The following is a 14185-nucleotide window of genomic DNA, read 5'->3' as shown; positions in this document are numbered from 1 at the left end:
GATGAGCTGACTGTCTAGATTTTTTATTATTCAAATATTGATTGAAATAAAAGATAAATATAATATAATTTGAAGACGCGAAACAATAGGTCTCGTACTCGCGTCATAAAAAATAACTTACATTAAGATTTAAGATAGAATACTATAGTAACATCTTAAAAATACAAATTTATATTTTATTTAGGTCTTTAGGTAACTATGTAATATAAAAATACCTTGAAAAATTTGACTTTTAGGTGATTAAATGGAGCAATAATTTTGTTATTATTGTTTTTTAGTCATGTTGATTATAAAAGTGTGTTGGTTGATAATCTTTAATATTAATTGTATAGATGTTAATATATCATACATAAGTGTTTGACGTAAATGACTGAACATTTTTACCTACTCAAATTTAAACACTATGTGAACACACATACAGTATAATATTATGTATGATTGATATTATTATTTATTTTATACTTCAAATCATCGAGTTATGCAATTTAATTTATTAAATATAGGTACTATTGTCTATTTATAACGAAGCAATCATATTATGAATTATGGTAATAATAAAAAGTTGCATAAAGTTATAAAGGCATATAGGTTTTATCAAGTTGTATAAATATTAATATACCTATCTACTTAATGAAATAATATCAAGGATAAGCACACAAGTCTTACATGACTTCTTATGAGGATGTCCATTTGATTTCTCTCTCTGACACATACGCAACGTGCCAAATTTATGTTTAATAGAACCAACCCTCTGTGTTATTACTTTTAATATTAGAGTGAATTCACCTTATAAAACTTTAAGCTAAGAACATTACGTGTGCTCTTATTTTGGCTTTTTTACGATATTTTAATTTTTATACATTTAATAAGCATTTTTAAGTTGTATTAAATTACAGGCTAATAACTTACATAAAAATTAAATTATCATGAAATAGCCAACGTAGGGAAACACGATGATGGGTAAATTCACTGTAATTTTAAAAGTTATAACATAAGGTTGGTTCTACTAAGCTCACAATTTGCTATGTTTTACGTGGGTTAGAAAGAAAAAACAAATAGTACGCTGATATTTTTAAGGGACCTCTTAGTTACACCCATACTTTATTTAATCTCTTTGAAATAATTTGTTATTTTTAACAAGGAATGTGTATACGATTCTCGATAAATAATTAATCATAATGTTGTGCAGGATTTATGACAACCAGCAGTGTTTGGTAAGTTAAATTTTCTTAGTAATTAAATTGCATTACTAATTTGTAATTATTGTATAAAATTGTAATTACATTATGCTTAAATTACTTTTTTATTTGATAAATTTATATAACTTTTGAGTAACTTCATCACAATTAAAGTTCCATTTTGTTTTTATCTTCAAAAATATCACTGGAGCTTAATTATAATGTTTTCGTTATACTAACTTAGTAATGATAATCAACAATATAAAATTATATAAAATTTATATATAAGAACCAAAGAAAATAATTATTGTTTAACACAATTTACTATTTATTTTAAACAACAATGCATTTCACAAATATTACTAATTTAAAAATACGTTTTTTTCGTCATATAGTCATTACAAAAATTCTGCTGTCAGAAAATCATATTTATATGATATATTTATTGTTTAAATATACACATTATTAATCAATTTTTTTCATGTATTTAAAAAAAATTAAAGTAAGGGTAATTTAGTAATTACAGGCACTTTAAAAAAGTATCTTAAATTATTTACAATGAAATGTGCTTAACTAAATTACTATCAAAATATGTACTTAATAAGTAATTTTACTACACTCACATCTTAGGTTAAGTTACTCTCCAACACTGAACACTAGGTATCTGCAGGCTTCGGTGCTCACCTCAAACACCGATGTATCTAACGTGCGAATTGTTTTCTATTTTTTCCAATAATTGGTGTTAAAATGTTTTTAAACTGACTTCAGAACTCCGAGTTGAAATTGGAATACTTCTGGTATAATAATTTAAACACGAATGACGAATGTGTTATCGTTGTTTCCAGTCCGTTGATAGTGTATATTATATATACACATGCCATAATTTTACGCAATATACCTACTAATATTAATATATTATCCATACTTATATGTACGTAATACGTTTCTCGGTGCTCGAGAATATGAGTATATGGCTATATACGAGACGTTCCAGTTTTTTCCGCATATATAAATCGAGCGAAACTGTTTCCGACCTTCTGTGTATAAACTTAAGCTCGTGTAGATCAAAAAGGTTTATTTGGTTGAAGTCTAAAGTCATTAGTCAATAACAACAAAATCAACAACAAAAACTCTTTTCATTATAGCTTAAGCGTACATAGTCGAACAATTTGACCGTTAAAAATACAAATTAATTACCTACCTATATGTTGTATAAATGTATAACGACGATAATTCTATTAAAATAAAATTGGCCGCTCTCCCATGACCACAGGTTGTATCTGATAATAATACGAAAAAGGGGTGTACACTAAACCGTTGATCAGGGTCGTCGTTATTATATTATTACGTTGTCAGACACCTGTGTGCGTATATGTATATAATATTATGTATTATATATTATGTGCTCGCCGGTCAACAGGTAAAACGGTTATACACCGTACACGCATATGTGTACGGTATAATATATAGGTATATATATTATACATAGACGTCTAGTAATGTATATAGTATATAGACATGTTATATAGTAGTCCGTCCCCCCACGCCAGACGATGCCGTAGTGTCAGTATCTTTACGGTCGTTGCCGACAACGATAGTGGAAACGCGGCCCCGGCTATAATACAACGTTGTTGCGCGCCACCGCAGCCGTGTGTAACAGGTGGACAGTTCGGTGTTCATAACACATCAGTGGAGATCCCGGTGGATGTGCCGAGTTGGTTTTTTCTTTAAAGAATTTCTCGTTCGTTTTCGGCTAGCGTATTATTGTTATTATCGGAAAATAGAACGAAACCGTCGTTAGACTCGGAGTGGATAGTAATATTGTATATTATTATTATAGTGCTGCATGCGAACGAAAATCGTTTCACGATCGCGTTAGACATTTAACGTTTGGTCTTGCCCGTGGTTATGTTCATGAATTGGATAACCGATCAATCCAAAACTGGAGGGTAGCCACATAGACATAGGTGAGTCCTACGTAATATTTTTAAAACTCATGTGCCCAAATAAATAAACACACCATTTATAAGCATACAATTATTCCATAAATCCGCGAAACCCGATTATGTTTACCGATAGTGACTCGCCGACAAACAGGCATTAGGACCTTAGGACATTAGGGATATATGTACACGATATATGTTTATTTATAAATTTATAATATTATATTGTTCATACTCGGCTATAGGTACACGTATTATAATTTAATGTGTGTATCTTTTATACAGTAATAAACATCCGACGGGTATAAATCGTTCGACGTTTCCAGTTATCTGGAGTGCACATCTCTGCAGCAGTCATTATTTCCGTTCTATAGAATAACTAATAAGTAATAACGTGCCTATAGTATATAATATAAACATTTTGCACACAGTCCTGTGTTTCTGCAAATAAAATGAGCTCCTCGCAGGTTAATGCCGTATGTAATGAATTACATGCCCAGATACAGTTCTCGTTAAATATTATTACACAGAATTCCATCGCGCATAAAAAACAGTATAGGTAGCTACGTGATTTGGTCACAAATTATAGCGGCAAACCAGTATTTTCTAAGTGTTGTGCAACTTACTTTTATTATACTATCTCAATATTAAGGTTGACTTTTATTTACATGTTTTTATCATCGTATAATATCGTATGCCGTATGCAGGTATAAGATTCACATTTTTATATCATAATTTAAATTATATATTTTTACGAATTTACGATTTAATATGTAAGACATACATGGATCGTACATTATAATCTGCATTTTTGTATTTTACCGCTATTCTATATTGTTACAATGTTTATGTTTGGGGTTTTTAAATTAAAATATTCAATCTTTTGACTCATTAATTTGTTTTATTTTGTGAACAATGCTCTTTTGTTAGTGACCAATGCCAACAGTCAGCATGCGCTCTTGTTTAATATTCTCGTCTGTTGCTACATTCGTCAGCGATGAATATTGAACAGTTTTTGAGTGTGGAGCTATGGTTTTACGATTATTCACACCATAAATCTTTGAAACACTCTCCACGCGTGTTCAGGGTTCACAAAACCCTGTAGGACATTGTTCGCAGACAATAAAAATGTAACCCTTTTCCATGGCCAGTGTCATCTTAACAAGTGTAGTAAACGGACAATTCGTTTATGACGTGGACATTGGTCGTTTGTTACTTCGTTCCGTTGTTAAAAGGTATCTGAATACAGTTTGTTAAAAAGGTATGTTAACAAAAATATATATTTTATTTTTATACTGAATCGTATATGGTGGCAATATTTATAATCGAAAATACTCAATTCATGACTCATCATAACATTGTCAAACTATTTAGATTAGATCCAATATAATATTTAATTAAAAAATGAAAAATAATATTATAAACATTATTGAAAAAAATTAATTTTAACATTAAACATGATTAATACGTTAAGTATAAAAAGTTATGCACCTGTACAAGATTATTTGTTTACAAATAATAATAATAATATTTACAATCTATGGTTCAGTACAATAAGCAAATATGATGATTAAAGTTTAATATAATATAATATAATACAAATTAACAGTGATAAAATACGAAGAGTGTACCATCCAGCGATTAAATCAAAAATTAACAATACTATTTTGAAAAAAACAATTGTAATTTTTATACTTTTATATTTTTATATTTTAATGTTATTACTTATATTTTCATGAACTCATAATAGTCATAATAATAAATAGAATATGTACAATTTAATATGTAACATCCCCGAATTTTGACCCATAACCACTGCTGTACTCGAGGCCTCTTTTTGAATTTTTTAAATATTTATTTTATGTTCGGGAATAAATTACTCATTATTTCACCTATTACACGTATTTAATATCTGTATCTATACTATCAATATTTCAATTGGCTAGTGAACTATAAAATATATTGTGTAGTATTTATCAAAACATTTATTTTTATCGTTCTCGATCTAGGTACCGTATTCACAAATAAGTAATAATTGGTAACTTTCCTTCTTCAAACGAATGTAGAATTAATTTATAATTGATGGTAATTTTCAATTTAAGTCAATTAAATGTTTTAAATGTTTAGGACATTCAACGTTTCAAACTAAGGCATTGATTATATTTTATATGTTTGATGTGGTTAATTGGAATAATTCAAATTTATTTTAAATGTATGATAAATAGATTATACTTAAGAAATACAATATTATACTATATATTATACTTATAAAAATATATCGAACGATGAAAACAATCATCTCATACATCTGTGTATTTGACCACAAATTTATGGATTATTTTAATTATTAAAAAATTTCTTATTTGATTTGTTTTGATTTTTAAACCACAGTCAGGTAAGTAGTAATTAGCATATATAAGTATCACATTATTTAATTAGGTATTGATAGCGTACGTTTCTTACAACAATATTTTAATGTTACTTATATATTTTTTGGCCAAATAAAATTTACAATTGCACTTTATTGTAAATAAAACCAATTTTAATGACTCGGTAACACCCACGTAAGAACGCCAAAAGATATAACTTTCACCTTTCGTTCGATTTTTTACCATCAACAAAATTATTTATCTCAAAAATCTTCGTAGGTACATGTAGAAACAGTATTCCCTTGCTCATACCCAAAATAGTAAAACGCCTTCGTGCAACTAGCTTTCGAAATCCTGCCAATTTTTAATTGTGTTCCCATATAACATGTTATTGTTCTCCGTTCCAAAGTCTCAATACCATCGTGTAATATAGACTGTTGCACAATTTCTATAAGCCTCATCAAATGTACAAGTTTTCCACGGGATTGTAATTATAGCTATTAGATAGCTAGCACGATGAGAATCTATACGCAGATGTTGTACCTCTATCCCTAAACCGGCAATTATCATTTTCTTTTTCAAAAAACATATTTTAAAAGTTGCGTGACCGTCGATCATAATGTAAAAAGAGAATGTTCATAATAATAACACTGACTGGCGTCTGTGGAACAAAAATAATGTTTAATATGTAATTTAATACACTTAAAATCTATTGGACTCCTCGTATTATACACGTTAGTTTGTTTAACTCAACGCATGCCTAATTTAATTTAGGTGTAGGTAATATCAAAGATACTGACAATATAATAATTTTAAACGTACAACGGAATGAACTATAGAGTCTTTAAATATTATTACCTTGTGATTTTCAATTGACTATTAAATCAAATTATAAGTAACCCGCATAAGACTTACTATAGGTTTGTGAGAATAATATAATACAGCAATAGTTGAATGAGATAATGTTTAAAATCAAATTATTTTGCAATTCTTCAAATATCTGTAGGTCATTGTGTTATTCCCGTATCCCCAAATTACAATTGAAGCATTTATAACAGTAAATAAAAAACTCGGAATATCGTGGCTTCAATCCCATTGTGGGATTCTCTGTAGCTCTGTATTACACCGTAAAATGTATTATGGTATAATAAGTATGGTACGGTTTTTACATAATAAATTATAATAATATGTACAAGTAGATAGTTATACTCATACAATTAAACATTTCAGCCCAAATGTATAATACACATATATAATTGTGTATAATGTTAAAAAAATAACATTTATTGTTATGCTTTACCAAGCTGAGTGTAGGTTGAAACTTGAAATAGAGTTATATTATTTTTGGCGATTATAAAAACCATTTAAAGCTGTTTGCTGTCCAAACTCCAACCGATGTTATTATTTGAAGATACCTATGAGTCTTAAATTAAAGGGAAATCGAAACTAGTTTAAAAATGATTTCTAATTAGAGACTATAAAGCTATTATTATTTAAAAAATGGTCACGACCCAACGAAACACGCATAGCTTTTAAACGATTTTATGCATATTTCTCTACAAGATATTTATGTAAAATATTTTGAAAAGTAAACCTAAGTTGATTAACCTCAAGGAGAATCTTGTGTTCTTTTAGTTAATTGCATAATTAAAATATTTATACTTCTATGTAATTAGAGGAATAATTAATCAGTAGGTACCTAACCTATTGATTTTGTTTTTATGGAAATCATAAATAAATTGATCTTTGAGAAATCACAGATACTACAGTTCTACAGCTCACTGTATTGTGTAGGTATGAGTATAATATCGACAAAACTGTTTGGATCATATTATGATGACGAAAAGGCCTGCACGTAGAGTAGTTTCATATACATGTATGTACATATTCGTCTTTTTAAAAACCCGATTTACACTTGTTATAAAATCGTAACAGCAACGAGTTTTCGTCCATGGATAAGCCAATAGTGACGCTACCGATCATACTCGATGCTATCAATAATAAGTGTTTTTTTTTAAATCGATCTGCTCCCATATAGTACGTATACCTACGTTGTCGTATACCGGTGAAAGGCGCCCGACGGTGGTGCGGTATTGTGCGTGTTTTGATGAATTTCACTTCTCGACAAGCACACAATGCGATTTATCATATCGGACGTGTGTGTAATCAAACTACAATAAAAATGCATATGTATATATATGTGTGTGTGTGTGTGTGTGTGCGATGGTAATGGAAATATAAAAAAATGACGGTGGGGAAGAAACGCCTCGAGCGAACCGAATGAGAGAGACAGCGGTGGTGGCCGCTAAGGTATTTGCTCACCTTGAAACCACTACAGAATAACCAATTCCTACTCTGCTTCCACACCTTATCCTTTTCGTGAACATGCACCATAATATATAATAATATGTGTACGTGTGTGTGTTTATATATAATATATATACAATTATATATGTATATAATCGTTAAATAACAGTTAAACAGACCTTGTTTTGATCAAACATATAAATATATAGATGTATATATATACACTCACACAACTGCAGGTGGCTGACCGGACGGTTGGCACACCTGTAACACGAATTATATTTTTTATTATTATTTTATATTGTTCTTTATGAAGTAAAAAATAATATATATCGTTCCGGAAGTCGAGGGGTTACGTGTACAATAGACAATTAGACGTCTGCCAGCGGGTTTTCTCAAGCCGTTGAGAATCCGTAATCACCCCATCGTCGTTTGAAACATGGTGTCATTTTTTTCAAACACTGAAACAGGTGGTTTTTTTGCAATTAATGAATCTTAGTATAAAAGTATAGGGAGAAATGTGTGTATTAAAAAATACCATTCTTTGGATTCTTAGCCAGTCGCACTGTGCCACCACTGTATATGCCAATGCCAACAGTGTATTTATGAAAATGGCGTTTAATATGTTTTTGATATTTTTTTGTTTCTTTTTGCAAAAGTTCATGTAATCATTGCGGAAATAGAGCACTAAATACTAGACAATAATATAAAGATCGAACTAAAATGGAATAACAAGTGTGTATAAATTATACGGTGATAAATAATAATACATTTACGTTCCGTACATAATATAAAGAAAAAATAGGCGGGTATAGGTAACGTTTCGACTTTCGACACATCATCGCGGTCCCGATCAACGAGCCATGTCTAATTTATCGTACTATATAATATACAATACCACTATGGACTCTGGCCGTTGTACGTGATCGCGATGTATATTTGTATAGAACCGTTTTAATGATACGTTTTTGTGGTATGTTATATTATAATTTATAATATACTCTAACGCCATTCATCGACTGATGTATTCTTGTCAATCGTCGATATAAAGATTATAATTCATAACAAATCGATTCTGTGTATTTCCAAGTGCAGAGGATATCCTAGCCCTCTCTCTAATGCCGGCGAACTCGGTTACTGCTGCAGTATATACATCATTATAATATTGCAGTCCACGGTGATGCACAGCATACCTACGTTCAATTGAATATTATAATGTTTATTATAATATGAGACCGTTAACGTTCAGAGTGGTTATAATAATAATATAACATTATAAAAAATATAATGTATGCGCGACATTCAACAGGTGTGCACGCATGCGGCGTATAGTACTGGGCTGCAAGAAAGCTCTATACAAGCCCTCCTCCGGATTTCTGGTTGCGTGAGTTCCTATAATATTTTATAGGTACATAATACTGCAGCGTATAGTAGCGTGTGGAACTAATGAACTTCCGCTAAAAATCCTTACGTTCGTTCCGACAAATCCGTCATGCACCGTTTCATACACATATCTATATGCACTTATTGTGGTTTGTTTATTATTAACAGTAGATATTATTCTGATGTGATTTTTGTATAAACGTTTATATAATAATTACTATTTTTCTACTTCTTAGAGAGAGAGAGAGAGAGAGAGGTGGCAGCGCTTTCAACGGTTTTCTGTGGAAAAAATGTGTATGAATAACAGTTTTTTATAACGATCATCACTACGCAAGCAGGTGGTTTTTTAAGGCCGAGCCAATTAACAACGAGTCAATTTAAACGGCTGTTGTATGGAGTTATAATTTTTTCCTCGATGTTCTTTTAATTTCTTGCATAAGGCATTGGTCACATAATATTTTTTTAAATAAAACAAGGATAAAAAAAATGTAGAACAATATGGACTAGGTATGCTGGGCTTGCTCGGATTTTGCTGAATCCTTTCTTAACGGATGTGCATAATTAAATCGGTCTCGCAACGGTGATAACAAGAATACGGCACTATTAAATTTGTACACGCGGCACGGGCCACTTATTTCGTTGTATATTATGTTAAAACTCGTGGTCTGTGACATAAGATATCATATGCTACACATTATGCGCCGAATAGTCGATCCGTACGCTTGTCCGCCCGGCGATGTGCACTTGCGCCAACCCGTCCGCCGCAACCGCTCGGCCAGGCCCGGGTAGGACTACGGTCCGACAAGTGAAACGGCTAAGTCGGGATAGGAAGTCGGTTTCCGATCCCTTGCTGGAAACCCTCTTGTACCCGCCATGTATAAAATATTATTTCTATTACAAAAACACACACACACACACACACACACGAGTGACAACTCGGAGTTCAGATTTGGTACTAATACTGATCTATATATATTATTAATGTGTGTTCACAGGGGTTACAGGACTAACCAAGCCGGTACCTCCACCAAAACCGGCGAAGAGTCCACAGAATTATCAACAAACGCCTGGGCCACCACCGTATAGGATGCCTCCGTATCCGCTGTACAACGAGTCGACGCCATTGCCGGGATCTAGTAACAAGATCCATACGCATTCCAGTAAATTTCCGGTGAGCTAAACAATGTACCTTAATTTTAACACCAACGGTTTATTTCTTCTTTCGCCATGGGAACACGGACATAATGCGTGGGAATTATTCCCAGGCCGTTTGGGGAAAGTTGCTGTGCAATATCATTGCGTATGATTGGTGAGAGATTAGAACATGTGAACGTTGACGTGACCAAGATATACTATTATTGATATGCGAATGTAAAATTTCGTAAAAAGTTACGTGTCAGTAAGATAAGTTTAAATGTATTTATACTATTAAAGAATTTAAAAGTGACAATAGTGCTTAGGTCATATTTGTGCGGTGTTTCCGTGTTTGTTTGATGTACAAATACTGCAATTTCTGAGAACGTGTCAAAAAAAAAAATGCATTACAAATATAGTAAACGTTAATAAGTTGAACAGTCTTGAAGCATTTATTACGTTAGAATTTTTTAAAAGCAGAACAACCAATTAAATAACAGTAATGAAGGTTGACATACTTCGTCTTATATATTATTATATATAAAAAAATATGATCTTGTTTTTAATTAAAAGAAAATCTATTGTAAGCTATTAAATCTTAGAATGAAAACTAAACGCAGATATATTTTTCTTTCAGATTGAAAGGGAAGTAGTCCTGAGTAACGTAGACAAGAATTTAAAAATACCTATTTTAAATGAGTACAAAAAAAGACCAAAATCTGTTGCACCTGACACGCCGAATGTACAAATTGCATGGTCAGAGCAATCTTCAAACGTAGTATGTTTACTGAAATTAATTTAAGATTAAAATGATTTCAACTAAACAATTAATATCTATTTTAGAACAATGTTCCTCAAAATAACCATCAATATCATACACCACATCATTATGCTATGACAAAGGACAATGTAAATCAACAGTATGTTTACAAGGTGAGTACGACATTTAAATTCGTAATGACTTGATTATTCGTGAATAATATTATTATGATATTTTTTTTCAGGCTGAACCTATAAAGTCTTTGGATCCTCCAACAGAATTATCTCCGATATTTAGAGATGACTCTAATGGATTTCCACAGTAAGATTAAATTGTTTAAACAATATTATTAATAGTTCGTACATAAACTGTGAATTATTAAATTATTTTTTAGACGTGTCGATACTTATACAGCTGGACCATCACATTCTACACCCGAAGATCCAAATAACACTAAGAAATTTTCATCTCGCATTAAAGATATGATAACAACAAGATTTTCAAAGTCTAAAAATGAACAAGTATCAGAGACAAACTTGAATAATGCAGAAGCACCAATGCCAACTCCAGCGAAGTTAGACGATCCGGCGCTGAGCCCTCACAGTCAACTAATTCAGCATGGGGTGTATTTAGCAGTTAATAATCAAATGCAAAATTTAGCCATAAGCGTGCCTAATCAAAACGTATATCAAACACCAGACCAATGCAGAACAAATTCCGGTCCATCGAGAACGTATGATAGACCGCATACTATACAAACTAACAGAGTAATTGACATGAGGAAACCAGATCCTGTAACTTATAGCGATGTCAACAGAAATAATTACGAAGTCAGAGTCCAATCTAACTATGGACAGATTAACCAAAGTCCTTTATACGTAAAAAAAAGACTCCCAGTTCCTACACAAACTCAAGAATGTTTTAAGACTCCGTTGCCGGTTAAAGGTCAAGACACGTCGGTGCCTTTTTCGAGATCAAAGTCAAACGATAATCTTGTTGAACCGAACGGCCAAACCAATGTGCAATATTCGAGTGACAGGTACCTTGCCCGAAAAATTTCTAAACGTGACGATTTCAAGTCCCAACCAAGTTCATTGGATGACGTCGATAAACTGGAAGAACAAAGGGCTGCCAGTGGCCCAATTAGCGGGGCTAGCTCAGATGGGAGATTGGGTGGCGGAGGACAATCTGATTCTGGACGCGGTAGTACGGTGTATAGTAGTGGCAAAGCCCAAAATTCTGCAACTAGTCCTGAATCATCATCCGAATTACCGACAAACCAAGGTACGCAAGTGAATATATTTTTATTTATTCTGCATAATTATATATGAGGCATCATAATATTATGATTTAATTAAATTTTTTTTTTTAATTTCGAATTTGTCAATTTTTATACTCAGTTGTTTTTGCAATAATATAAATAATAAGTATATATATATTTTAAATATTTATCTAGGTAAAAAAAGTAATACTACAAGTAATAGGTAGTTATATTTTTAAGCTTTAGGATAAAAAAGATTTTTGTTTTGTTAAATGTTAGGTTTTATACATATGTAATCCACTTCTAAATAAATTAATATAACTTTAAAACTTATCAAAAAAGTTAATGTTTTATAGGAAAAAAAGGTCAAAGTGAATGGATGGATTACGTAGATACCGAATTACGTCAGATTCTCGATCCGTCTAAAGTTAGTGTACAATCAACATTAAGCGATAGTGTATCTTCTGTAACTCCACCATTACCACCACTATCTCCTGATGGGTCATCTGATGATATGCAAACACCCATACACAAACAGTAAGATTTATTATTAATTTATTTTCAAATTTCATTCGCAATTAATATATGAAATTTTATCATTTATAGCCGAACCGAGTATTCAGTGAAATCTCGAGGCCAAGCTTCAAACCAAAGAACGCCCTGGTCAAACAGGGTACCAAAAGAAAAATCCCATAGACAAACAAGTACTATTAAGAGACCAGATTTAAAAAGAATACTTCAATGTAAGAATTTGATAATCAAAGTATAAAAATAGTTTAATTAATAAAATAAAATATAATTATCATAGCAAGCAGTGTTGGTGATATGGACTCAATGTTTGACGAAGAAGCAAGCAGTGACGACGAAACTGTCAACAGTGATGTACGCACAATACGGAAACAGTTAGAAGGACTAGAAACTATGTATTCAGAGGTTAGTAATTTAATATTCATTTTCACCCTATTTGATATTAAAACCACAAACCACGTGTACAGGTACTCAAATTACTTGGGGTTCGTAAATCTGGCGGTGGTCCTAGATATCAGCCGTCGGACCCTAGAGTTAACCGACGACGAATGTATGGTAGTATGTCTTCAATTCCATCATCGGTAAGCAGTAGGCCTTACCGCGAGAGACACCGCAGGTCAACAGACGATCGGAAGAAATCTGTCAAGGACATTAAAGTAAGTTTTTGACATCAAACTTCAAAAATATAATAATGTGAATTGTATTATATTATGTCAATGATGTACATAATGTGAATAGAATAATATAATATAGTAATCATTTTTTTTTCTTAAAAGTAAATATCAATCAATTAAAATAAAAAGTGTATTGTACCAATAACCTTATACAAATAAATAACAATAAAAAATCATTTTCAGGGCATTAATAAACGTTTTCAACGTTTGGAATCGCATGTAGTCACCCTGGCGAGAAGTGTCGCACACCTTTCATCTGAAATGAGAACTCAACATCTTATGATTCAAGAAATGGAAGTAATTCGAAATGAACTTTCCGCCTTAAGGACACAGACGAACATGTTATCTATACGTTCACATTCTGTTCCTCGAGTTCTTCAATCTCTCTGTCCGGAACAGACCAACTCGAGTCCGAATAAAGTGAAGAAGCTAACTAAATTTTTCGGCGACGAGCCTCCACTTTTAAGACTGTTTCTCAAAAAATTAGGATATGAGGTAACATAACATGATCTTGATTATGAAATTAAACACATTAATACACTTTTATTGAAACACAATAATTTAACATTATAATTAATCATTTGTTACCGTTCAAATTAAGAGTTATGAATATTTTTTTGATTCTAATTTATTTTTGTTATAATGCGT

The 14185-nt window shown here is 31.6% G+C and overlaps 1 protein-coding gene across 3 annotated transcripts; it reads left to right on the top strand.

The window, feature by feature from the left end:
- Nucleotides 1–2745: 2745 nt before the first annotated feature.
- LOC111032928 lies at nucleotides 2746–14064 on the top strand. 3 transcript variants are annotated; one of them, XM_022313414.1, is made up of 11 exons: nucleotides 2746–3145; nucleotides 10176–10351; nucleotides 10952–11092; nucleotides 11158–11247; nucleotides 11319–11395; nucleotides 11469–12358; nucleotides 12692–12872; nucleotides 12942–13078; nucleotides 13144–13268; nucleotides 13331–13519; nucleotides 13721–14063. In XM_022313414.1, exons 2-11 carry the CDS (start codon nucleotides 10268–10270, stop codon nucleotides 14039–14041), a joined length of 2235 nt encoding a protein of 744 aa, XP_022169106.1. In that variant the 5' UTR covers nucleotides 2746–3145; nucleotides 10176–10267; the 3' UTR covers nucleotides 14042–14063. The 3 variants fall into 3 exon arrangements, with proteins under 3 accessions (XP_022169106.1, XP_022169107.1, XP_022169105.1); XM_022313415.1 differs by lacking the exon at nucleotides 2746–3145 and adding an exon at nucleotides 4021–4382; XM_022313413.1 differs by lacking the exon at nucleotides 2746–3145 and adding an exon at nucleotides 9902–10055 and having other exon boundaries at nucleotides 13721–14064.
- Nucleotides 14065–14185: the final 121 nt, after the last annotated feature.

This window comes from Myzus persicae, unplaced genomic scaffold, assembly GCF_001856785.1.
Source record: "Myzus persicae strain clone G006 unplaced genomic scaffold, MPER_G0061.0, whole genome shotgun sequence".
NCBI lineage: Eukaryota > Metazoa > Arthropoda > Insecta > Hemiptera > Aphididae > Myzus > Myzus persicae.
Note: the sequence above shows the minus strand (reverse complement) of the source record. Positions and strands in the feature narration are given on the sequence as shown.

Coding starts and splice junctions, on each gene's coding strand:
- LOC111032928 (XM_022313413.1), top strand. CDS start 9,917: ATGTGCACTTGCGCCAACCCGTCCGCCGCAACCGCTCGGCCAGGCCCG. Junction 12,359..12,691: donor CGAATTACCGACAAACCAAG/GTACGCAAGTGA, acceptor AATGTTTTATAG/GAAAAAAAGGTCAAAGTGAA. Junction 12,873..12,941: donor CAAACACCCATACACAAACA/GTAAGATTTATT, acceptor TATCATTTATAG/CCGAACCGAGTATTCAGTGA.